Source organism: Neoarius graeffei, chromosome 5 (genome assembly GCF_027579695.1).
Source record: "Neoarius graeffei isolate fNeoGra1 chromosome 5, fNeoGra1.pri, whole genome shotgun sequence".
Lineage (NCBI taxonomy): Eukaryota > Metazoa > Chordata > Actinopteri > Siluriformes > Ariidae > Neoarius > Neoarius graeffei.
In genome coordinates, this window is record NC_083573.1 from 73850902 (window position 1) to 73878045 (window position 27144).

At 39.8% G+C, this 27144-nt stretch overlaps 1 protein-coding gene across 4 annotated transcripts in view; it reads left to right on the forward strand.

Moving 5' to 3' along the window:
* The window catches only part of cep162 (centrosomal protein 162), a 92056-nt gene that overhangs the window by 20628 nt on the left and 44284 nt on the right, over nt 1–27144 (forward strand). Inside the window, exons 4-15 of one of the 4 annotated variants that reach the window (XM_060922359.1) lie at nt 15328–15468; nt 15576–15729; nt 15859–15932; nt 17202–17266; nt 17462–17492; nt 18594–18719; nt 18873–19055; nt 21767–21848; nt 21930–22173; nt 22364–22583; nt 25436–25590; nt 26340–26531. In XM_060922359.1, coding sequence (XP_060778342.1) covers nt 15328–15468; nt 15576–15729; nt 15859–15932; nt 17202–17266; nt 17462–17492; nt 18594–18719; nt 18873–19055; nt 21767–21848; nt 21930–22173; nt 22364–22583; nt 25436–25590; nt 26340–26531 — 1667 coding nt within the window. The remainder of the gene's footprint in view (nt 1–15327; nt 15469–15575; nt 15730–15858; nt 15933–17201; nt 17267–17461; nt 17493–18593; nt 18720–18872; nt 19056–21766; nt 21849–21929; nt 22174–22363; nt 22584–25435; nt 25591–26339; nt 26532–27144) is intronic. The other 3 variants (XM_060922362.1, XM_060922361.1, XM_060922360.1) reach the window with 3 other exon arrangements.

Below are 27144 nucleotides of genomic sequence, written 5' to 3' on the forward strand. Positions count from 1 at the left end.
ACAGTGGGGTCTAAGACATCTTTTATCAGCCACCTACAATGCAGCCATCAGAATTCTGATTCTATGATGATCCATGAGAGGATAAATACCTGATACTCCCTATTAGTCAGACAGAACTGAGGAAGCCTTTCGGATGAGAGGTGAAACGTTTTCAAGAATCTTCAAGCAAGTCCAGTTGCTCCCTTCTGCCAACCACAGATTACTTATCCTGTGCAGGGTCGCAGGCAAGCTGGAGCCTATCCCAGCTGACTATGGCCGAGAGGCGGGGTACACCCTGGACAAAAAAAAAAAAAACCTGGACAAAAACCCTAAGGACCCTGGCACATAGAGACAAACAACCATTCACACTCACATTCACACCTACAGTCAATTTGGAGCCACCAATTAGCCTAACCTGCATGTCTTTGGACTGTGGGGGGAAACGGGAGCACCCAGAGGAAACCCACGCAGACACGGGGAGAACATGCAAACTCCACACAGAAAGGCCCTTGTCGGCCGCTGGGCTCGAACCCAGGACCTTCTTGCTGTGAGGCGACAGTGCTAACCACTACACCTTTAAGGCTACATCCACACGACAACGGCAACGAGATGTTATTTAAAAATATATCGCGTCCAAATGGGCAACGATCAGTAAAATATCAGGTCCATATGGCAACGCAATGCTTGCTGAAAATGATGCAATACACATGCCACACCTCTAGGGGCGCTGTAAGACGGTCCCTTCGGAGACACCAGAACAATAGAAGTAGTAAGGACGCATGCACATAAACTATTATGCGCGAGACTTCATATTAGCCACAAAGTCAGGAAAATCTGTCCGTAAAATTACATTATAATGACCAAATACAATGAAAAGTATTTTTCCAGTCTCACCTGTGAAAGGTAATCCCATGTGATCTCGTTTGGACGGCAAACCTGTTGGTACAGTTAAACGCAGCTAATCTTTATTCTCCGCTTTGACCTCTCCAATATGGCGGCGAGGATGACGTATGATTCTACGCGGAAGGCGGCGTCTTTAATGGTCCGGAATAAATTGAATGCTACACGTTGATGGATTAATTTGTTGTTTCTCACCTGTGAAAGGTAATCCCATGTGATCTCATTTGGACGGTAAACCTGTTGGTACAGTTAAACTCAGCACATGAATCTTTATTCTCCGCTTTGACCTATCCAATATGGCGGCGAGGATGACGTATGATTCTACGCGGAAGGCGGTGTCTTTAATGGTCCGGAATAAATTGAATGCTACACGTTGAAGGATTAATTTGCTCTTCTACGCCCTTTTTGAGGAATGTATTGTAGGACTTAAACCAACATCTGAAGAGGTGAGATCGCTCCTTTTTTTTCCCCTATTTTTGCTGGCGGGATTGACTCTGCCCTAAGGGCAGAGTCTCTCTCTCTCTCTCTCTCTCTCTCTCTCTCTCTCTCTCTCACTTTGCACCATTACACAATAAATATTCACAGTGAAAATATTTTGCAAGCGCGTTTCATGAACCAAGTTATAGGATTTGTTGACAACTCGCATCGAGTTCGTTACACTTCTACCCGGCGTGAAGCACTCACAGTCATGTGGTTGTGACGTCATCGTAAACAAATCCGTTCTACTCATCCAGACGACTTCACAACGGCAACATTGCCAGATCTTTCCACTCTGGAACCCGTTCTCAAAAAGATTACGTTTTGGGCACCCAAAACCCCGGTGCCGTGTGGACGCCAGGCCTAAACGATAAGCAATTGTATCGGAGTCACCTGAATCCGTTGCCGTGTGGACAGGGCCTAAGTGAATTAAACCACTACACCACCATGCCGCCCCTCCTTTTTTATATTGTCATAATTTGTGGAATAGCCATGGAGGGCAGGACATGATCCAAAAGCAAAGCATTTAAAAAGGTATTCATGTGCATTTGTTAAATGGATCCCCAATCCACAGCAGTGTTAAATATAGTTAACAAAGACTAAAACTAGCAGTGAAAAAAATTCCATTAACTGAAATTAAAACAACTGTTTTCAAGAATAGTGAAAACTAAATCAAAACTAAGATGAACAGTGCAACACACTAAAATGAAATTAGCTTAATTTTCCCTCTATAGGCTGTGAGGGTGCGTGTCCATAGATTCCCCCCTGGAATAAAGGAACTAGCAGGGGTTTGGGATGCATATCTTCAAAAAAGCAATCCCACGCTGTGCATCAGTTTTGTTTCTATGACAACAATATTTTGAAACATGTCAACACGCTAACCAGCTTATGATTGGGTGCCTGAAAAGGAGCAGCTCGAAGCACTTTTTATCCCCCGCTGGCCGAAAGGCCCGAAGGGTGATTGTCGTGGCGATGTCCAGCCGTCCTGGGAAGGGTACCGGTACTTACCTTCTGAAATCAACTGCTCTCTCAATTTTTGGAGGAATTTCACAAAACTTGACAGGGTTCTTTGTTATATGCGCATATTGTAATTTCCTTCAATTCAGTCACATTTTACCAGAGTTATTGGCCCTTGATTACCAAACTTGCACTTTGACAATTTCATGAGGGTATATTAAGCACTTGTAGCATAGATAGATATAGTTGCCAGCGGGGGATGTTGTGCTCTCAGAGCACTCTTGTTCTCTTGGCAGCTGCCTGTGGTGGGGTTTGCTCTCTCCTCATAGGGAGCTGGTGCTCAGGAGGGAAAAAAAAAGATCTTCCACAACTAAGAATTCAAGTTCAAAACATATTTAGGGCTACTTGCAGTATTTTGGCATTTGGGTGTGCTGATTTTTCATACGGTACACAATACTCGAAAAACCTCATGTCCGATCATCCCAGACGACTAAAGTCTGTGCAAGAACAAGTAAAACTTTAATAGTAATCGTCCAATCGGACGACAAAAGTTAGTGCTAGCAACCTAAGGTGGTGTTTACATTAGACCGTATCCGTACCATTTTCGGTGCGGATGCACTGTCCGTACGCCGGGAAACGACTCCACAGGCGGAACAATTTGAATCCGCCAGGGCCCACGTATTCAACCCAGTACGTATCTGATCCGGTGCTGTGTAAACATTGAGGAACGAGGATACGCAGTGCTGAGCTCTAACTGACGTCGTCATTGGACAACGTCACTGTGACATCCACCTTCCTGATTCGCTGGCGTTGGTCATGCCACGTTGATCATGTGACGCGACTGCTGAAAAACGGCGCGGATTTCACTTCCTGCTATTTGTGTGTGTACGCGAATCGTTTTAAAAACATTAATCTGATCCGCTGATTCGAAATAATGTAAACAGGGCCTAAGTAACACAGGCACTAAGAGAGCAGGGGACCAGTCTAAAGTAGCTTGACTCGTTTCACAGGAAATGCATTAAAAGGTTTTATTCAACACTATATACAAGTACAAAAATATTTTGAGGAAATCATTCAAATTTCCCTGTTTTTGGTTATAATTCATTGAAGTATGCATGTGTTCGAGTGTACTGGAAAAGCTCAGCTCAGAGGGGTCCACGTAATGATGTAATTATGCCAATTGGCTAAGGGCGACGAGGGTCAAGGACGTGTGCCAGCAGTGTGGTTGAAGCAGGCAGGTGTCAAACTTGGAACTTTTATGTCATGATTGGAGTTAATAATAAATGACATCACTGAAATAATGTTCCTTACCTCTAACGTGTGTGTGTGTGTGTTTAAAAATAATAATAAATATGATTTTTTTAAATTGTCTTGATGACTTCATATATTTTGTAATGATATTTTTATTTTCTAAATATGTATCAACATACCGCCATCGTGGCACGGGAGCCTGTAATTGGTGGACAGCCGACAAAGGGTGTCTCCCATTGGTTGTAAATCGTGACATAAAAATCGTAAACGCATACGGTACCCACTGATTGGCTGTTCATATACTGAAGCCAAGCAGAGATGTCCGGCATCTGTTGCTGTTGTCCAAAGAAAACTACAGCTAAAAAAAGCTCTATTACCGGATTACTTGGACAATCTTGGTCAGAAAGAAGCGCAGGATAGATATACACGGAAACGAGAGTTTATTAGCGGTTCTGATCCGTACAAGATTCCTCAAAACGATTGGAGTGACTGTGCAGATTTGTGGCCTAGTGTTAGCTACATGTTGGAATATACCTTCTTTTTCCCGAAAAGTCCCGACACGGAAGAACAGTTTTAAAAAAAACTACAGAAGCAAGAAAACCTTCTTTGTGTAAAGACTTTTTCCCTGACGACAGCTTTTGGGAACAGAATGTTATGAAAGCCAAAGCATTTACTCTCAAAGAGCTTTGACTTGAACTGTGGGCTAGATCTTATTCCCACTCATCCATGTCTCAGCCACCCCAAGGACATGTACTGTAGTTACAGAGCTATCTGCACTCAATCATTTATACAGAGACTCTTATTATTGTTAAAACAATACCTGAGGTGTTATTATTTGTAAAATAAAATATCTTGCTCTAGACTTTCAAACAATATTGTAAGATTTTATTTTAATTTTATCTAACAGTGGATGGTACAATAAGTACAAACGCCTAACAAAATCAGCACATTCCTGTTGTAGCTGTAGTTATATAGTAACTATAATCACCCTTCTAAGAATAATTTCAATAAACTGGTAATGTTCAGTTCCCTTTTCATTTATTCTCGATTCAAAGGCACAATTGAGTCACGCAGGTTAAGTGTATAACAGACAATAACCGTTTTATCCAAAATAGCTTTTTCCTGCCTTAGTCGATTTATTTCCATTTCACATGTGTACAGCTGTTATAAAGTTCAGTGTGTTTGTGTAGAATTCTCTCGAACTATAGGTTCATTTTTACACTCTGGTTCCATGGTAACATTTTGCACAGGACTGTGTTCCTTTGATAACAGAAACAAAGCTCCAGCATTATTATTATACTCTTTCAAAACGCTACAGTTTAATATACCCTAAATTACTAATTCCTCTGCTAGTAGAACTTTCTGAATGTGTGTGCTTATTTTGGTGTTATGGTTTGGTGGATTTATGATAATTCTGCTGCTTCACCTATATAAAAAAAATCAACTGTATTCTGTCCTCTCCAAAATAAAATAAAGCTCTGGGCAAGTGGAATTGTTTTTCGGGCAAATATGTTTTGGGTGCTGCTTGCCCATTGGGTAAGTAAGGCTGGGAGATTTTTTTTTTTTCCCCTCGAGGACTGGGTATACCAATAAAAGGCTATGTGTACAACAGCTTGTGATTTTATATAGTATGATAATATGACCCATATTAGAAATAACTAAGATTAGACTACTTAATTTAGTCATATGCTAAATCTCTATCTCTGTCCTTTCCCTGACCCTGAACCGTGTTTATCTCGCAGCCTAGTTGGCAATGAGATGCACTGAATTCTTGGTGGGGGGGGTAATAAATAAATCCCCCCCCCCCTTTTTTTAATGGGACTGGTGCCAAAGTGTGGGAAATGCTGCATCTCCCACAAAGCCCAGCCAACTTGATGTGCCTTTGTGGCTGCTGCCAGGTAGTTCAAAGATCATCTCTGAAAAAGAAAGATATAATTGCACAAGTTCTTTGGCAATTCTTTGAAACTAAACCACATACGGCTTTAACAAAGCGCATGCATGCCACGGCTGATTTCCATTTAGTGATGCCCACAGAACTCCAAAATGCTCACAGAGGTGGAAGCATGAATTTGTGATTTAAAGTATGTAAACGAATTTCTCAGAGGTAAAAGTGGAAGTTATTTTGCCTCACCTTATCCAATTAAAAAAATATTATTCAGCGTAAAGGCAACTGAAAAGGCCAAACATGAATTGAGGTGAAAATGGTTTGACATGGTGGGGAAAAAGAGGCAGTAAAATGGATCCCTCCACTGTACCCAGGTGATCATGAACACCAAGGACCTCGCACAGGGAAACTCAAGTCAAGTCAACTTTATTGTCAAATATGCTATACATGCTCGACATAGAGCACAGATGAAATATCAGTCCTCTCTGACCCACGGTGCAAACTGGCAATGCAATAAATAAAAATAGAATAATTGAAAAAAAAAACAGTATAAACACTAGATAGGAACTAGACATAGACTAAACACTCAAACAATATAAACAGTATAAACACTAGATAAGAATAAGACAGACTAAACACTCAGACAATATAAACAGTATAAACACTCTAGATATGAACTAGACTAAACACTCTATATATATATATATATATATATATATATATATATATATATATATATATATATATATATATATATATATATACACACACACACACACTATATAAATTGGTACAAATAACCAAACAGTCAAGGGCACTTGAGGTATAGCAGGTAAACATGAAATAAGCAGTATAAACAAACTGCTAGGCTGTTTTAAGTGTCTCAGTGACTGTCAGCAAAAAGTCTCTTGGGCCTCTTGTGTACCAATACAGATCTGATGTATACACCAGCTTATATCCTCTGGGGGGAGGGAGAAGAAATCATACCAACCTCGAAATATTCCCATCTACATGCAGTGTCCATTTATTCATCCTGTAGTCGAATGCCACCAATATGCACAACCAAGCCGGTCATCGTTTCTTACTTACATTAATTCAATTACTAGTCTTACTAGTTTTAATTTGTTTTTGTGCTGTTGGTTTCTTTCTCTTCTTTTCTTGGTTTTTCATACTTAATATTTATTTAATGAGAGCCATTAATATAAAATGACCTTTTCATTACATTAGTGTGCACAATAGAAATAAGCTTTTTAATTTTTAACAGCATAATCTGAATATAAAATGTTAGTAATCCCTGCCAATTATGTGATTTGAAGCTGATCAGTGGAATAAATTTACACACACGCCGGACCTCCCATAAGACTTGTGGGTTTGTTTGTTTTTTTCCCCCCTCTCCCTGAACTTAGAGTTTTCGTGAATATCAAATTTCTTGTGTAAATGCTCCTATGAATGATTTATGAACAATTATTTTGTATCCAGCTTCCAAAACGAGACCCATTGTGTGTCATTCCTTCTGCTCATGTGATTCTAGGAAACAAGTTTAAGTTGTATTTGCATTGGGTACTTAATTGTGAGATTTAATTGTCTTTTTTATTACTCCAGGGCATCTTGATAAAATCCTCTTCCCTGAATTTTGTCTTTGGTCTGTACTGACAAATCAGTTTTCTATCCACCTCTTTTGTGTATGCATTTTTTTTTAAACCAAATTTCTTATTTATTCCTCAATTCTCCTATTTGCTAACCCACATGAAGCTGGTAAGTTTAAATTTGTCAAGAGTAAAAAAATCCATGCTGTGGACAGTCATGCCATGGACAGCAGACAAAGACGGAGTCCATTTCAGGGTACAAATATTTTTTTTTATTCACCCTGAGTGTTTCCATTAAGCATCACCACTAGAAATACCCCTTGCTACATACTCTGTATGTTTGTGTGTGATAGATATATTTGGTGCATCTCAAAAAATTAGAATATCATGAGAAAATTCATTTTTATTGCAATTTAATTCGAAAGGTAAACCTTCATATATTTATGTTCATTACATGTGAAGTCAAAATTTAAGCTTTTTTGTTTTAATTTTGATGATTATGGCTTACAGCTCATGAAAATCAGAAATCCAGTATCTCAAATTATTAGAATATTTCCTAAGATCATTCAAAAAAGGATTTACAATACAGAAATGTCCAACTTCTGAAAAGTATGTTCATTTATACACTCAATACTTTGTTGGGGCTCCTTTACCATGAATTACTGCATCAATGCGGCATGGCATGGAGGCGATCAGCCTGTGGCATTGCTGAGGTGTTGTTGAAGCCCGAGGTGTTTTGATCACGGCCTTCAGCTCATCTGTATTTTTGGGTGAGGTGTTTCTCATCTTCCTCTTGACAATACTCTCTGGGGTTCAGGTCAGACGAGTTGGCTGGCCAATCAAGCATGGTAACATCATGGTCAGTAAACCATTTGGTAGTAGTTTTTTGCACAGTGGGCAGGTGCCAAGTCCTGCTGGAAAAGCAAATTGCCATCTCCATAAAGCTTGTCAGCAGATGGAAGCATGAAGTGCTCTGAAATCTCCTGGTTGACGGCTGTGTTGACTTTGGACTTGATAAAACACAGTGGCCCAACATCAGCAGATGACATGGCACCCTAAATCATCATAGACTGTGGAAACTTCACATTAGACTTCAAATCCCTTGGATTCTGTGCCTCTCCATTCTTCCTCCAGACTCGAGGACCCTGATTTCCAAATGAAATGCAAAATTTACTTTCATATGAAAAAAAGGACTTTGGACCACTGAGCAACAGTCCAGTTCTTTCTCTTCTTCACCCAGGTAAGACACTTCTGATGTTGACTTGATATTAGGAATGCCACAGTTGTTGCCCATTTCCTGAAGACGTCTGTGTGAGGTGGCTCTTGATGCACTGACGCCAGCCTCAGTCCACTCTGTGAAGCTCTCCCAAGTTCTTGAATCAACTTTTCTTGACAGTCCTCTCAAGGCTGTGGTCATCCCTGTTGCTTGTGCACCTTTTCCTGCCAGCCTTTTCAGGGATGACCTTCTGTGGCTTACCCTCCTTGTAGAGGGTGTCTAAGAAAGAAAGAAAGCACAACTTTATTCAACACACGTGAAATTCCTCTCTGCATTTAACCCATCTGAAGCAGTGAACACACATGCGCGCACACACACACACGTGAGCAATGAGTGCACACACACATACCCAGAGTAGTGGGCAGCCATGCTAACAGTGCCCAGGGAGCAGTTGGGAGTTAGGTGCCTTGCTCAAGGGCACCTCAGCCCAAGGCCGTCCCATATTAACCTAACCGCATGTCTTTGAACTGTGGGGGAAACTGGAGCGCCCGGAGGAAACCCACGCAGACACTGGGAGAACATGCAAACTCCACACAGAAAGGCCCCCGTTGGCCGCTGGGCTCGAATCCAGAACCTTCTTGCTGTGAGGCGACCGTGCTAACCACTTGCACGTCTTCTGGAAAACTGTCAAGTCAGCAGTCTTCCCCATGATTGTGGTTGCGTGTACTGAACTAGACTGAGTGATACATGGTATTTATACTATGTTACTCAAACTGGATATGAAATATTCTAATATTTTGAGTTGTTGTTTTTTTTTTTTTTTTTTTTTTTTTAGCTCTAGGCCATAATGATGAAAATTAAAATAGAAAAATGCTTAACATTTTAGTTTACGTGTAATGAGTAAAGAATATATTAAATTTTCACTTTCTTAAATAACTGTTGGAAAATATTGGACTTTTTCCACAATATTCTAATTTTGAGTTGTGTGTGTGTGTGTGTGTGTGTGTGTGTGTGTGTGTGTGTACGCATACCACTTGCTTTCATTATACAGTAACTATACCACCATTGTTTCACATTTTGCTTCCTTGCTTTGTTCCCTGTAGCTTCCCTATAAAATATCACCCTGCCTATTTTACTTACATACGTACGTACGTACGTATGTACGTACGTACGTTTTATATATAATTTTTTTTTGTCTGAACAACAATCATTTTATTTCATTTTTGCTCTACAACTTGTATTTATTTCTTGCCCTTATTTTTTTACCACTAGTCCCCCCTAAGCCCATCCCTAAACCACGCAGCAAGGCACTTGACCAAGTTGGCCATCAAGGCAGAAAGCTTCTACCTAATCAGGAGCTGTCTCACAGCGCAGATAGCTCTGAACACATTGCATCAAAGCCTAAGGCTCATTCCTCCATAAAGTCCAGTGATTCAGAAGGAAGTAGTGCCTCAGAAGATGACGCTCTCACTGTTTCAAGTGGTAAAAGACCAGATATGACTGAGAATTCCCACAGTTCCACTGAGACTACCTCTGATAATCCTCCTACAGAGAACAGAAAGAGTGACCCATGGAACAGCAGCAAGGGTAATGCCTGAGATGGGATGCAAAAGTTTTTGTTGTCACATACAGTTATACAGGGTGCAAAGCATAGTGAAATACAGAGTGGGTGACAACAGGACTGTACAAATGAGGCTGAGTATGGTGTAATAAAGTTAATAAAATATACATAGACATAGTGAACAAGTAAAATATAGAAAAACATAATGGATAAGGAAAGTAACAAAATATGATAAATACTGATGAGGCTGTAACAGTGGGAGATTAAAGGTACGACGCAATGTGAAAATGGTAGTGGCGAACTGATGCGCAGTGGTCCTCATGCATAAAAGAGGAAATGTACCGGTATGTATGGCTGGCAGGCAGACTGTCAGGTGCAAGTGTACTAAGTAGCATTTGCAAGGTAATAGGAGTTTTGGTAATTCGATGTTTCTTTGTTCGTTTATTATGCTTGTGGGCTTGTATTAGATCAGTTTGTCCATAATGTCAAGAAATCTTTAATTATATGAATAGTTCTTGTGCAGGTTGACGTAATTATGTTTTCTGATCAGTTTCTGACTGGGTTACTCGTGAATATCAATCAGATAACTTGTATGGATGTTCTCTCGCTCTCACTGTTTCTGATGAAGTATTCAGTAAAATTTTCCGTCAGCTAGTTTTGATGTTATGATTCACAGGAGACTTTGAAGTGAGTTTTCATACATTTGATCTCATTCTCATACCTACTTTTTTTTTTTTTTAAATCAGATTCGTGTAAATAAATAACTTTTAGAATATAACTGTAGTTGTTTTGATGAAAAATATTGAGATCTTAGTGGTCAGAATGATGTTTTAAAAAAACAAAAACAAAACGGAAGTCAGAAACACGAGTGTCAATTTCAATTCAATTAATTGGAATTGTTTATTGCAGGGGTTTTCAAAGTTTGGGAGAGTCAGCCTCCCTCCCCCAGAGAGCAAATGAACAACAGCGCCCCCCTCACAATTTTTGTTGTTGCTATACTTAATGTTCCATTCGTATTTAAAAAAAAAATGGTTGTTGTACACATTTTTTTTCTTTTACACATTTTAAACATCTGTGCTTTTCTTTTTAAAACATCTTGTTTTACACATTTTAAACATCTCATAGCATCGTTAGCTAGCACCTCTTGGCAGACAACACACTGTGGCAGTGGAGCATCTTCAGATCCAGTCCATGAAAATCCAAACTTTAAATAATCGTGGTCATACTTCCTTCTTTGTTCAGTCCCCCCAGGATTCCGCGGGCCTTTTTTGTGATTGCTGCAGGCTAAAATGTCTAATGTTGCGGGGGGGGGGTTCCAAAAAATTGCGATGAAAGTTGCGGTATTTTTTAGGTTTTTGTTGCGATTACATTGCGGGAGGAAGGGAAAGTTGCGAGAAACTGTTGCGATTTTCTCTTTTTGTGATTTAAAATTGAGTGATATGTTAAATATTAAGTTATTACTGAAAAACTATTGATTAAAAAAAAGACACTGAGAAATGGTCCTATAAACAACTTTACCAATATAAAAGATTACCAGGACTACAAAAATGCAGAAAAATAGGCTTTACTTATCCAAATGCACCTGTTGGTTCAAAAGTTAAAGTGCATAGAACCTCACAGCACAACATGAAGTTACCTTAAAAATATAATCAGTGGGGGCTCCTGAATTTTTTTTCAGGGGGGGCAATTTTCCCCCGTTATGTCTACACGGACCATAAATGTCCACAGGACTGAAGTAAATTGACCTAGGTAGCAAGTCAATAGTCAACCAAACCCAGAAAAACACCACGGTGACTGGAGCCCTCAGTTTCGTCTTTGCCTCGTAGAGCTAACTCGAACACGCCACAAAATTTCACGCATTGGGTGAGCCGGTTTAATATGTGCCTGTTCTTGCTCACCTCATCGTTGTGGCGGTGAACTGCTAGCCTGTAGCCCTCATCCAGCTGTGTAGCGATGTTCACTCTCCCAAAAGCCGAAAGTTTCAGGCAGCTGCCCGTGTGAATCTTTGATGACTCATGTTTTTTTATTTTCTCCAACAAATGATGCCCGAAACTCCAGTGACCGTCCAAGCAGTGTTGTCCGTGGAGCCACCTCCAGGGTGGAGAAGTAAGCACGGGGGGCAGAAAACCGCTGAGGTGTCCTTGCAGCCAGCTCGCCAGGATTTGCGCTGGCACCATGTTGAAGTAAAACCTCGAGTATATGATTTCCCCCCCCTTGTCGAAATTTGTTTTATGTTTAGATTTGGTTGAGGGGGTCCAGCTTGTTTTGTTGCCAGTTTAGCTCGATTTGATCGCTGACTAAATGGAACTTCTTTTAAGGACCGCACTGAATTGCTTTCCGCATCCATCTCACCTCAGAAACTGAGCGGATCGAACGCAACTTTGCCGCGCTTCGCAGTGACGTAAGCACGTTAGGGCAAGCCCCCCCGGAACCCATAGAGATTGCATTGAAGTGTCAGTCAGGAGAAAAAAAATATATTAACATGGGACTCTATCAGTGAACTCTTGGGCGATTTTCAGCGTGACTGAAATCGCCCCAAAAGGGGCGGTACTCTAGAAGCAAGACCACCCTGATTGGACAATGATACCCAGAGACAGATTAAAACTGCTTCGAGCAGCGCTGGTGAAAGTTTGTTTTAAAAAAAGAAAAAAACTTTTTTTTTTTTCGTTTTGGCAGTGCGTCGCCCAGTCGCCCTTATGCACCAGCCACCCTTGAATATAATATAAATGCCTCAGCTTTCATGTAAGAAAAAAACTAATACTAGTACTGTGTGCAGGCAGTCTCTCCTGAAGACTAAATTAAACAATAATTATAAACTAATAAAATAAATGGCTCAGGCTTCATAGAAGAAAAAAACAATTTGCACAGAATCTCACAGTATGATGCTGAAGCTGCCTAATAAACAATGGAAAATAAAATACCATTTTGGCAAAAATGTTGGCATCCATTAATTTCTTGTATTAAAGGTGGGGTATGAGATTTTGGAATAACGATTCTCGCAAGCCATATTTTGAAAAGAAATAAGCCCGCCCTCGCCATGCTCCCACCCCCCGCGTCTCGTTAAGTTAGAGTGTAGAGAGCTTGGAAAAATAGCTCAAGCTTTCTCATTTAAACTGTGTTTTCAGCCCCAATTTTCACTCCACACACATAATTTTCTCAAAGTAGTAGCCACACTTGTCCTGATTCACACAATGTGTCTACCTACACGATAGGACTTGCAGTTTTTGAATGAGAAGCCTGAAAGCGAGGAGAGGACAGGCGCGCAGCCACATAGACTGCCATTATAAACTTGCCAGAAAAGTCACTCGTTTTTAACTCACTCTAGTGACCTCATTTTTTACACTACAGACAAAAAAATTACATCGGTGTGTTCAGGGGAGCCTTGTGGCACTCACTGTGAAAGAATTTTGTGAATATCTCCTTCCGTTTTCGTGTAAATCCCCGTTGTTTGGAGGGACCTTTTTCTGTACATTTCTGTCTCTCCATGCTGAGCGCGGGTTGGGGGAGGGGCTGCTCGCTCTCTCACACACACAGAAGGGACGGGCTGCTCGCAGGCTTCAGTCTGATTGACGTGTCAGTATCCAATCATTTTGAGGTGGTACCTCGATAGGATTGGATGGCGTTTTTCCTTTATTTTACACTGTAGACTGGATTAAAATATTTCGTTTTTGGGTCAAACTTTCTATTGTACTGCTTGCAACATGGGTGTGAGGAGCTTTTCAAGTAATATGGTAAAAAATACTCCTGAAAAAAATCTCATACCCCACCTTTAAATAAAAAAATAATGTAAAGTGCACACAGTCCTTCACTGTAAACATTACACACTTTCAGTAACAGAATTTAAGCCTCTATAAACACTGTCTCGCACACGCAGTGTTGCCAGATACTGCTGACGTTTTCCAGTCCAAAATATGTTCAAAATGCACTTAAAACTGTCCAATCTGGCAACACTGCGCGCATGCTGCTTCTCTTGAACGTATACATACACGGAAGTAAGGCGGAAGGTAGTTTGTCGACGTCCCCTCAAGATGATGCCAACAATTGGTCAAATTTGCGGGAAGGTTGCAGTGATTGGATATAATTGCAACACTGCCCTGAATTCGCGGGGATTGGTTGAATTTGCAAATCGCAGCATCGCGAAATCCTGGAGGGTGTGTTTTTTTGCTTGGCCCAGACTCTGTCTCCTCACTCACTGTAGCTTTAGGTACTAAAAATCGATCCATTTTGTCTCTGGCAAAGGCTAGCTGAAGTTCGCTAAATGTCCGCAATATTAACTTATTCTGGTTCATGTTTCCTCACGTTGCGCCCCCCAGGGGAGGCGCGCCCCACACTTTGAAAAGCCCTGGTTTATTGGATGTGGATCACAGTTTTTTCGAGGTTAGCTGTGAAAGCTGTTAATCAAAATAATCATTTATATTCTTTCATATAAACATTTAGAAATATGAAGCCCTACAGAGCACAAAGAGGATATTAGAAATAATTTATTACTTTTTTGATAGAGAATAGTAGATGTGAATGACATTCATTGCTTGTTCATGCATATTTTGTAATTGAATTTGTAATTGTAATTAACATTGATTTCTCCTTCTTTGTGATGTAGAAATGAGAGTTAAGATCAGCTTTATATTGCACAAATAAAGCCATTTGGTGAAACTTTGAAGAAGAGAGTGTACTGATTTAACATTTTACTTAATTAGCATAATTAATACTAATTAGATATGAATTTGCATAACTTGTTTTTACTATTTTTTTTTTGTATACAACCATCTATGTGTCTGCCAATTTCCATGTAGATATTTTGAAAAATAGAAAAATTATTAAGAAAAAACATTTGATCTCATTCATTAATGAGGCCCATTTTGGAGCATGTGATCCTCAGGCATAATATTACAGCAGCTTTTTAAAAAATTAAGCCATTTCTTCAATCTTTGATTTGTAATATCTCAAGAATGGATAAACGTATTTTAACTCTGTAAAAAGTATGTTGTTCAGCATTCAAGTCTGAATTCAAGGAATCCAGTTTCCAGCAATTTGGACTGAATTTGAATTTTCACCTGATGTGTCTACTAATGCTCACTTTCAGTTGGGAAAATGATGGAATGGAGCAGGTTAAATGAAAACCCTGCTTCAAGTTTTTTCTAATGCCTGTAATTTCAGGATGTGGGTTGGGGTTTTTTTGTATTTTTTTTTTTTTTAAATAAAATGGGGTGTGTGTGTGTGTGTGTGTGTGTGTGTGTGTGTGTGTGTGTGTGTGTGTGTAGTCATTACTTGGTAATACACCTGGCAGTTCTGTAAACACTAGCTCTAATTAAATGTGACTGAACAATACTATTTATGGAGAGGCTTCAAATGACAATTGAAATGTAAATGTGATTGTTCAATTCAAATATAAAACGCAGTGCTGGAGTGCAGCTAATGCACCTTCTCTGTTCCAGTCTAGTGTTGCTAAGAGACGTCTTTCAGTTTTTGGTACGTGTTTCCTAATGTTCCTTTATGTTACTTGTGGAAATTATAGTTCTTGGGAAGACCTTCCGCAAATCCTTAAGGGCGTCCCAAACCATCCAGGAGGTTGATGATCAAGCAAAGGAGCGATGCTTTCATGATGAGCCCAGAGGCGAGGAGGTCATGTTCAGCAGAGACAGTCTAGAGCCGGAGGGTTGGTTTTTCTCTCTTAATCCTAATTCTTTTTGACATATTGGCTCATGTAATGATTATTGCAGGAATCAAACTCTTCTTTTTCCTCCTTTTTTTGATGATGCACAGATTCACTAGTGATCTATGGATCTGCACAGAGTGCTGCTGCTGTGGACTTGCAAACTCTGAATGAGGAAGAGGAACAAGCAAGGTCTGTGACTGAAGACTCGAGACCGAATAAAGAGCAGGAATCCTTCAGCCCTGGTTTTGTGTCTCCACAAAGGTGCTACAAAGACAGTGGAGAAAATATGACTTTGAATTAGTTGTGTAGAATTCTTTTTAAAAATGGTGGCAAATATTCATGCATTTGTGCTTGTGTATTTCATGTCTATGTGCATGGGTGTCTTTTCAGGGAAGACGATGTCCCTTTGACAAAGCAAAGTGTAGATGGAGAAAGCGATTCAAGTTCTGTGAAAGGCACTCCAGGTGAGAGAATGGTGCATAAGCAATGACTTCCTACCAAACATGTACATTTTATTTTTAATACCCCCGCTCCGAAGGAGGGGGGTATACTGGTTTACCTCTGTCTGTCTGAACGAAACACCCTTTTTCTCAGCAACCACAAATCATAGTCACTTGGTACCAAACTTCAGCTTAGGGTTCTGTACCGTGTATACCGTTTTCAGGTCTGTCCCACATCAACTTTCCGTTTAGTGACTTAATGTATTTACAAAACGCACAGGGTGGATTTACAAAATTTTCATAACATTTTTCTCAGCAAATACAAATCACAACTGCTTGATATTTGGTACCGAGCTTCAGCTTGGGGTTCTACACCGTGTATACGGTTTTCAGGTCTGTCCCACATCGACTTCCTATTTGCCGACTGAATGCATTTACAAAACATGTAGGGTGGATTTTGACGCTATTTCAAGAAGCAAAATGCTATTTCAAAGTGACAGTTTACCAGGATGCTGTTTGAAATCCCTGGGGAGAACACTGCTCTTTACTTACTTGTTTCAGGGTTAATTATTTGTTGAAGTCAACATTCATAATAAGTGTCCTATTCCTTCGATTACTTGCATTCTGATGCAAGCGAGAGTGGGGGGATATGTAAGTGAGCAGTAGCTCACAGTTCATCTTGTTTCCGCCAAGCATCCAATCTCTCTTGTCGTAATTTTATCCCATCATATACAAACATACTTTCCATGTCGCGTTCTAGAACTAGAGATGTTTATGTATATGCACCCTGACACTGCCTTTATTATTATCCCCGCAAACAAAGTTTGGGGGGGGGGGGATATATAGGAATCACCCTGTCCATCCGTCTGTTAGTTTGTCTTGTAAGTGCAACTCCTACTAAACGGTTTGATGGATTTAGATGAAACTTTACACTGCTGCAGTATATCACCTGAACATGTGCTTGAAGGAAAATAGTCCTGGTCTGATGTTTCAAAGGGGATATAATTCAACTTATTCCCTTATATATGGCAATATATTATGACAGGCTTGTAAGCGGGGGTATTCTATTGTGAGTTTACTCACAGTTCTAGTTTGAATGGTCATGTTGACTTGTCATACCCTGAGGAAAACACTTAAGCATCATTTTCTGACAAACCAAATCATCAGGTTTGTTGTTAGCAGTGGCCCTTTCAGCCTGTCACGAAAGGAGACTCTCAGAGGACAATTTATTTTTTTTTTTTAATATATAAATGTATTTCAAAATGTAAACGATCAACTCCTGTATTTCCACAGCAGCATCTCCTGCTTATAGTGATGATTTTGAAGATGAAGCAAACGATAAGGAACCTGAAGAGAAGGTGAGTATATCATTTAGTGTCCATAGTTTTACATTTTGTCATGGAACTAGTGCTTTTGCACATTTATCTTTTTGCTGGCTTTTGCTGTAGATATTGTAAATAAGACACCGCTGCTGAATTTTATATAATGACTTATGTAAACGAATTTAGGTTTGTTTGTTGTTGTTTTTTCTTCCCCCTCCCCCTCTGTTGCAGAAGCCAGTAAGGTGTGGCATGCTGGCTAAAGGTGATTATATACAGTGCCTTCAGATGATTTTGGATTAGCCATGATGAATTTCATTCATTTGTATAGCAATCTGTCTACTGTAACCATCCATCCATCCTCCCCCCAAATTTGAGTCTAAAGAAAGATATTTTTAACAGGTTAAGGTAATTTAAAAAAAAAAAAATTGTCATTTCAGCCATATATAGTTGGTACGGTACACAGTTAAAGCGGAACAACATTTCTCCAGGACCATGGTGCTACATTAAACATCACAGGACTACAAATCTACAGTACAACATAAAGTGCAACACTGCAGACAATAAATGACACAGTAGACCGATAATAAACGGATAATAAATGACACAAACGACATAATGTGCAGAGTTGAGTGTGCATATTGAGGTAGTATATGAAAAGGGAATAAGTAAATGTAAACCTTGTTGTGTGAGAGATATTGTCAACATTGTAAAGCAGTAGTGCATTATTGTCCACTGCACAAAGATTGCAGAATGAACAAAGTGGTGTGTTCATTTTCACCTTGCTGCTGCTGTGGTAGTTCTGTGGAATTTGGTGAACACTGTTATTCCCGACAATTTCTAGGAGTTCACTGTGATGGTAACAGACTGCAGAGCAGGTAATCAGAAGGCAAGCTGTCTCGCAGCTGCAGTCATTTCCTTGGATTATCTGTACAACGTGTTCTAAAAGCCGTGAAATGGTCGGCACATGCTTCAGCGTAGTGATTGTTTCTGTTTTCATTACAATCAGAGCATGAGAACACAGTTTCCTGTTTCATCAACATAATGTGCCTTAACCTCGAGGTAATTGAGGTTACTCATCTACATCCAGTAGCCTGTTTAAAAGTCCTTGCTTTCTCAATCATTCAATCATCAGTTCTGGTGTGCAAGTAATTAATCTAGATTGGACTGCAGACAATTGAAATGAGCATATTTGTAAAAAGCATTAATGGTGTTTAAAAAAAAAAAAAAGATGTTAAAATGTATTCGTGTTATTTACATGCTACCTTTGGTAGCCCTAATACTTTGTGTCTTTGTGTTTTTTTGTTTTTTTTTTGTGTGTGTGTGTGTTTGCTGCACATGTTGAAACACTTTTTTCTCTTGCTAGTGTCACTGCATGACTCTCTGAACTCCACGGATAGAGCTCCAGTGCCTGCTTTGTGCAGTGATGTGGCAGAGAACACGGAGTACACTGACTCCAAAACAGCACAGGCAGCAAGACCAAGCACCACGGGTCTGTTTACATTTCTCTTGGGTAGAAAACATGTTCTCTTGCTATAATGAGCTAATGATGATCGTCTTAATTAGCTACCTATTTTACTTTGCTTTTGTGCCTTTTTCATGTTTGCTCTATCTTTTCTGTTTCATTTGCTGCCACTTTCTGTAGAACTGACATATGGTCAGAGCGGGGCGAGTGACATGGAGGCTCTGCAGGAGGCCTACAAGCAGATCACTCACTCAGTTGGTGAGTGTGAAGAGCGAGAGAAGGAGCGTAGCAGGAGTCCCTCCTCTCTCTCCACTCCAGAATGTTTGAAAATAACCACCCAGCATGCCTCCACTACAGAATCAGGTCAGTAAGAGCAAGTCTGCAGGGATCTGCTTATAATGAACATTTACATGAGGTAGCCATGTTTCTAATGGAACTGAAGTGCTTTAACTGCCTGTCACTTCGATAAGTTGGGATATTGAGGTTTTGAAATCGGGTCCCTTCGGAGTGTGAGATGTAACCTGAATTTTGAATGGTGGTGTTTAGGTTCAGCATTTTGTATAGTAATATTGTTATATTTTGTGATGGACACATTTTATGACTACCCCGTACAGTTAAATTTAAATTCACTGGAATCTTTTACAGACATAAGGCATCACACACAAAGAATTGAATGCTTTTAATGATCATGTACAATTTAAGAATTAAAAGGGTGCTGGTTCGATTCCCTGAACCAGCAAGATTGGCTCAAGTGCCCTTGAGTAAGGCATCTAACCCCTAGGTGCTCCAGCAAGTGTGGTGGCATACCTTGTGTTTGATTGGCCAAAGAAAAACTGATGTGATTATCAGTTCAGGCAAAAACCCGGCTATCGTAGTAGTAGTAGTAGTAGTAATAATAATAATATTTAAGGCTACAAAGAAACAAATGGGAAAACCATGGGAAACCATGACCTAAAGGTTAGAGAAGCAGTTTTGGGACCAAAAGGTTGTCGGTTTGATTCCCTGGACCAGCAGGAATGGCTGAAGTGTCCTTGAGCAAGGCTCCTGACTGCTCCCAGGCTGTTCTGGTAATGTTGTATGTTGCTCTGGATAAGCGTGTCTGCTAAATGCCATTAATGTAATGAAAACAAATTTGCAAAAAAACGTGGCGAGGCTTTCAAGAGCAGTAGCACTTGTTGCTCATTTAATTTGATAATCACTCCAAACCAATTATTCATGGGCCAGCTGTTTCTCTGCATCTTGTATGTCGTTGATTTGAGAGATGCACAACTGATCAATTTAATTCATGTGGCAGATAAATGTGATGCGTAATTTGTTTATAACTTATACAAGGACGTGTGCTCAGTCATGGTAATCGTTTCCAAACGCCACATTTCTTTATCCACATTTTCAGTCTAAACATGCCCCATTTTATCATGCAGTACTCACTGCAAAACATTCTAAATGGTTTACTGCAGGGGTTTTCAAAGTGTGGGAGAGTCAGCACCCCCTCGGAGAGCAAATAAACAACAGCGCCCCCCCCTTACAATTTTTGTTGTTGCTATACTTAATGTTCCATTCGTATTTAAAAAAAAAAATGGTTGTTTTACACATTATTTTTTTCTTTTTCACATTTTAAACATCTATGCTTTTTAAAACATCTTGTTTTACACATTTTAAACATCTCATAGCATCGTTAGCTAGCACCTCTTGGCAGACAACACACTGTGGCAGTGGAGCATCTTCAGATCCAGTCCATGAAAATCCAAACTTTAAATAATCGTGGTCATACTTCCTTCTTTTTCCAGTCCCCCAGGATTCCGTGGGCCTTTTTTGTGATTGTTGCGGGCTAAAATGTCTGCTGTTGTGGGGGTTTCCAAAAAAATTGCGATGAAAGTTGCGGTGTTTTTTTTAGGTTTTTGTTGCGATTACATTGCGGGAGGAAGTGAAAGTTGCGAGAAATTGTTGCGATTTTCTCTTTTTGTGATTAAAATTGAGTGATATGTTAAATATTAAGTTATTACTGAAAAACTATTGATTAAAAAACAAAGACACTGAGAAATGGTCCTATAAACAACTTTACTAATATAAAAGATTACCAGGACTACAAAAATGCAGAAAAATAGGCTTTACTTATCCAAATGCACCTGTTGGTTCAAAAGTTAAAGTGCAGAGAACCTCACAGCACAACATGAAGTTACCTTAAAATATAATATAAATGCCTCAGCTTTCATGTAAGAAAAAAAAACTATTAATACTAGTACCGTGTGCAGGCAGTTTCTCCTGAAGAATAAATTAAACAATAATTATAAACTAAAAATAAATGGCTCAGGCTTCATAGAAGGAAAAAAAAACAATTTGAACAGAATCTCACAGTATGATGCTGAAGCTGCCTAAACAATGGAAAATAAAATACCATTTTGGCAAAAATGTTGGCATCCATTAATTTCTTGTATTAAGTAAAAAAATAAAGTGCACACAGTCACTTTACACACTTTCAGTAACAGAATTTAAGCCTACATAAACACTGACTCGCACATCATGCAATGTTGCCAGATACTGCTGACGTTTTCCAGTCCAAAATATGTTCAAAACCCGCCAAAATGCACTTGAAACCTCCAATCTGGCAACACTGCGCGCATGCTGCTTCTCTTGAACATAGACATCCGGAAGTAAGGCGGAAGGTAGTTTGTCGATGTCACCTCAAGACGACGCCAACGATTGGTCAAATTTGCGGGAAAGTTGCGGTGATTGGATATAATTGCAGCACCGCCCTGAATTCGTGGGGGATTGGTTGAATTTGCGCTGAAGTTGCAAATCGCAACATCCTGGAGGCTCTGTTTTTTTTGCTTGGCCGTCTCCTCACTCACTGTAGCTTTAGGTACTAAAAATCGATCCATTTTGTCTCTCACGTTGCGCCCCCCCTGAAGAACTCTGGCGCCCCCCAGGGGGGGCGCGCCCCACACTTTGAAAAGCCCTGGTTTACTGAAATATCTCCCAGTTGGAAATTTCTACTGGTGTCTCATTTCTCTGAGTATACCACCGACCACTAGGCTTCTCAAACATAATCACTGGTAGCCTTGTTTGTGTTGAAGATTTACCCACTGCTGAAGAACTGATGCGTGCTATTGGACCAGATTCTGGAATCGCCTTTGGCTTGTGTCTCGAGGCCCTAAGGTAATTTCTCTGGAGCATTTCACATGTCTGTGGTGTTTATTAGGAATGGATAGGTTGAGTCTCTCTCTCTGTGTGTTTTAGTGAAGCAGCTATAGAGAGGAAGGCTCAATGTTTGGACTCACAGGGCCAGACTACAAAGGCTAAAACTAAGTACTCTCCTGTGGCTCTTAGGGAAGCAGATAACAAGAGCTCAGTGGAGCCATATCAAATATCTTCCTATCACAGACACAGGAGCATCACAGAAGAGGTGAATAGGCTCATGCAGGAGCAGGATAACTTCCCTGAGGTACCTCCTGTTGCCTCTGGCAGAGGCAAGAAGTCCCAGGTGAGGCCACAGGCTGTCTCTCAGACATCAAAAGTTATAATAAATGTAGTCTCTGTGCCATAGCCTGAAAACAATGATCACCATTAATGAATTAAGATTGTTGCTTTCTCTCTTCATATGCATCTGTGTTCCTGTGATTTTGTAATAATGACACTAATTATGACTGGTTTGTTATGAACTTTTCATGCAGGGCCACTGCAGACCCACTACCACAGCTTCTTTTTCAGCTGCCTCTGGAAAAGCTTCAGTCCCTTCTGTGAAGAATAAGAAAGCTAGCATGAATCCATTACCCAGGGCTTCCACACCAAGCAGGCCCAACAGTTTAGCTAAACGTCCATCTCCGCTGACTCAAGGAAAGAGTCAAAACCAGACCTCTAAAAGGATGTTTTCTCAAACACGTATTGTAAAAGGTATTGACTCCTCTGCTCTATATTCACATTAATTATAGGCTCCAGTATTTACACTTGTGGTCAGAAGTTTACATACACTCATCATGGGCATGAATGTCATGGTAATTTTGGGCTGTTAATGATTTCCCAGAACTGTTCTTTTTCCAGAGTGGAATGATTGCACAGCATACATCTTTAATGACTTCAAGAAATGAGTGCACAAGTTTAAATTCATTTTGGATTTATACATACAGGCTCAAATATATACATACATTCACTTAAATCTGTTAAGTGGTGCTGAAGGTTCTACAATGTCTTTTAACTTGCCAAGGCTTATTAACTTCTCGTTAGTGATCATGATTGACTACAACTGGTAGTTTCTCTTTGTCAGCATAAAAAGTGCTTGTTTGACAGCACTCATTGGATTGACCAATACTCAGGACCATGGGAAAGTCCAAGGAACTCAGTGAGGATCTAAGAAGGAGAATTGTAGATTTGCACAAGTTGGGAATGTCTCTTGGAGCCATTTCTAAACAACTGCAGATTCCATGATCATCAGTTCAAACAATTGTACGTAAAGTTATTCGGATGTGTCACCACTTTGGCAAGGTCTGGAAGAAGACCCAAAGTGTCACCCTCAGATGAGAGGAAATTGATTAGAATGTTCAGGAACCACCAAGACTCAAGCCTGCCATGAACTGGAAACTGCCGGAACACCAGCGTCACTGTCCACAATGAAGCGAGTTTTACATCACCATTGACTGAGAGAGTGCTGACCAAGAAAGAAGCCCCTGCTCCAAAATCGACACCTTCAAGCTTGACTGAAATTTGCAGCTGCCCACATGGACAAGCCAAATGCCTTCTGGAGAAAAGTTTTATGGTCAGACGAGACAAAGATTTGAGCTATTTGGCCACAATGACAAGAGGAGGAGTAAAGGTGAGCGTTTCAAACCTAAGAACACTGTACCAACTGTCAAGCATGGTGGCGGTAGCATCATGCTTTGGGGCTGTTTTGCTGCCAGTGTTACTAGTGCATTGCACAAAGTGGATGGAATAAAGAAGGAGGAGGACTACTTCCAAATCTTCAACTTCACCTCAAGTCAACAGTTAGACGGTTGAAACTTGGACACAATTGGGTGTTCCAACAGGACAATGATCCCAAACACACATCAAAACTGGTTTTGGAATGGCCTTCCCAAAGCCCCGACCTCAACCCTATTGAAAATTTGTGGACTACTCTTAAAAGCCGGGTCCGTGCCAGGAAAACAACCAATTTAAATGAACTCTACCAATTCTGCCAAGAAGAGTGGTCAAATATCCAACCAGAATTATGCCAGAAGCTTGTTGATGGCTACCAAAAGCATCTGGTCAAGGTGCAACTTGCGAAGGGACATTTCACCAAATTTTAGTGGGGGTGTATGTATATATTTGAGCCTGTATGTATAATTTTGACCCTGTGTGGATTAGAGAAAATCCAAAAAATAAATTCAAACTTGTGCACTCAATTCTTTTTTTTTTTTTTTTTTTTTTTTTTTTTGAAGTCATTAAAGATGTATGCTGTACAATCATTCCACCCTGGAAAAAGAACAGTTCAAGGAAATCATTAACAGCCCAAAATTAACATGAAAATTTAACTTCCAAATTCTTCAACTTCACCTCAAGTCAACAGTGATGCCTTTTAACCATGCCCATGATAAGTGTCTGTAAACTTCTGACCACAACTGTATATTGTACTTACTGTTCCCTCTAAAAGTATTGATACAGGGTGGCCAATTCTTTTGCTTTTGCTATACACCGAAGACATTTGGGTTTGAAATCAAAAGCTAAATATGAGCCCATAGAATTTTGGCTGTCGTTTACTGATATTTACATCTAGATGTGGTTTTGAAAACTTTGAATATGTCACATTTGGTGGCATACCACCCAATTTTTAGATAAGCAAAAGAACAGGGACAAACAGTAAAGTAAATAATCCTTACTATTTGGTTGCATATCCCTTGCTTTCATTAACTGCATCAAGCTGATGACCCACTGACCTCAGCAAACAGTTGCATTCATCAAGGTGTGCTTGCTTTTGGAAATCAACTTCCCTCACAATTTTTATTATCCCCTGCTGGCCGAAAGGCCTGAAGGGGGATTGTGTCGTGGTGACGTCCGTCCGTCCCAGGAAGGGTACTCACCTTCTGAAATCAGCTCCTCTCACAATTTTTGGAGGAGTTTCACGAAACTTGACAGGATTCTTTTGTTATACAGTACGTCAGTAATGTGAAGAGTGCAATTTTATTCAATTCAGTCACATTTTACCAGAGTTATGGCATAGTTGCCAGCGGGGGATATTGTGTTCTCAGAGCACTCTTGTTAGCTTCACTACGTGCTGCAGATGCTTTCCTTTTTAACCAGCATTTCAAACCACACTTTTTGTGAGACATACATAAAAATGCATCGAAAAAAAACGTGTTTTACACACAACCCAATTTCCCAGGTTTCGTGGACACTTGTGTGTTTTGGTGATAGTTGAACATGTGTGATGTGAATTGCAAGGATGATTCTATACACGAACATGCCTGGTTTAAATTTTAGGCAATATATGAACTTAAGGTGGTGTGATTACCACTCTAAAAATATTTAGCCTGCAAGCCACCTGTGACGATATAATGTACTGTGATTAAATGTTATATAAATTGAATTTATGGTCCTTTACAACATTCACAGTTTCAGTGTATTTTATGTGATCGGGTTTACAATCTGCAAGACTTAAGTTAAACCATTAGATGTCACAGATGAGTCAGAATTGGGCCAAAGTTCAGGAATATTGCAACGCAGCAAAGTTTTGCTGATCGGCAGTTTTTGGGTGTATTTACATGTCTCTGTAGGTCCAGACTCTGGTTTGAAGGTAAGCAATGAACTTGTTGCTTCAATACAGTCCATTGCTGCTTTTTTACAACACCGAATGGAAGCAGACGGTCCAAACACTGGCTGTCCTGATCAGTCAGATGACAACAACACACAGCAGACAAAACAGAGCAAAGTGAGTAAACACTTCTGCTTAGGGTGCATCAGTTGCCCTCACTTTCATAAAATCTGATGCATTTTTGTTTGGGTGTTCCTTTTCACCAATAAAGACATCCTGTAAAATTTTTTGACCGTATTCAAAAGTCTAATGGTGGCACCATGAGGTTCATTTTTTGCCAAAAAACGCTTATTTTATGTTTTCACGTAAGGTTTGAATCCCAATGTTGGACTCCATTTATTGATTTCTTGTGAGCCAGAGATCATGTTAAGAACCTTTGCAAGGGATTGAGAAGCATTAATGTGATTTCATAATACATTTGTATTGTTTAAAAGTAGTTGAACAATGATTCAACGAACAGCTAAAACTCAAACTGTGCTTGATCATATATTTAGAATATGTACTAAAAACGTGTATCTAAGATATTTGGTATACTCTATAAGGTGCCATAATGTTTCATGAAAAGTGATCGAAATTTTGTCATAAAAGTCATAAAATAGCAGCTTTTTCTATAACTTTGAGCTCCTGGTGCCACCATTAAACTTTGGAATTTTGTCAAAATATTTCACCCTGTGTGTTTTCTTCCCAAAAGGAACATGAAAACAAAAATGCATCATGATCGGAGGAACTTTTCATTTTTAGGGGGCAACTGATGCACCCTACTTCTGCTGTATCAGTCTGCTAATGTAGACGTTTATTAAATCTTTGTTCCATAAGTGTGCTCATTTCATCTGTCTATTTTCCCCTCTGCGTCATCTGTGTGATAGAGGGAGGCTGAGGAAGACGGCTCTGCAGCCAAAGGCCGTGACCTTCCCTTGGAATACTCTTCACTGGAGCGTATACGTCTGCAGCTGGCTCAAAAAGAGAGAGAGTTTCTTCTCCGAGAGAAGCAGCTCCAGGAGGTTCACAGCAAGGAGATGAGCGCTCTCAAACAGGAGAACTACATGTTGCAGAGCAAGGTTAATAAATTAATTTATGGATCTTATGAGTTCTCGGTTTGATTCAGTTGCTTACAGTTCCTTGGTAGTAAATTATTTTCAGTCATGTCTTGATTGTACAGTATCAGCATATGCTATGTAATTGTAATCCATCTTGTATGTTATGTGAGTATCATGACTTTCCTAAACCACTGGGAGGCACTCAATCTGTGGTTACTTTTCTTGACCATGCCCATGTTGGCCATTTTAACTGCTGCAGACAAAAATTACTCTCTTTAAAGGTGGCTTGGTTTTAAAAAAAAAAAATTAAAAAAAAAAAGTCAGTCTGAATTTTATGGTTTGATGAACAGTTATTAGATCCTCCTTCAGTCTCATATTTGGTCTGTAGGAATTATGTTAACAAAACCAGAAAGAAGAATCTCTGAATAGGCTCAACATGGAGTGCATCTAATACTGTCTTCCCCTTCTTTTTCACATTTTCGGCAGACTTTTCTTTTTCTCTAATGAATTTGTTTTAAAAGAAAGGTATTAATAAGGGTTGGATTAGTTCCAGTGGTTGCCATGGTGTTCAGTTCACCCACTGAGGGATGTATTCTGTTCCTGAGTGTTTTCGAAGATAGACTTCCCAGATGAG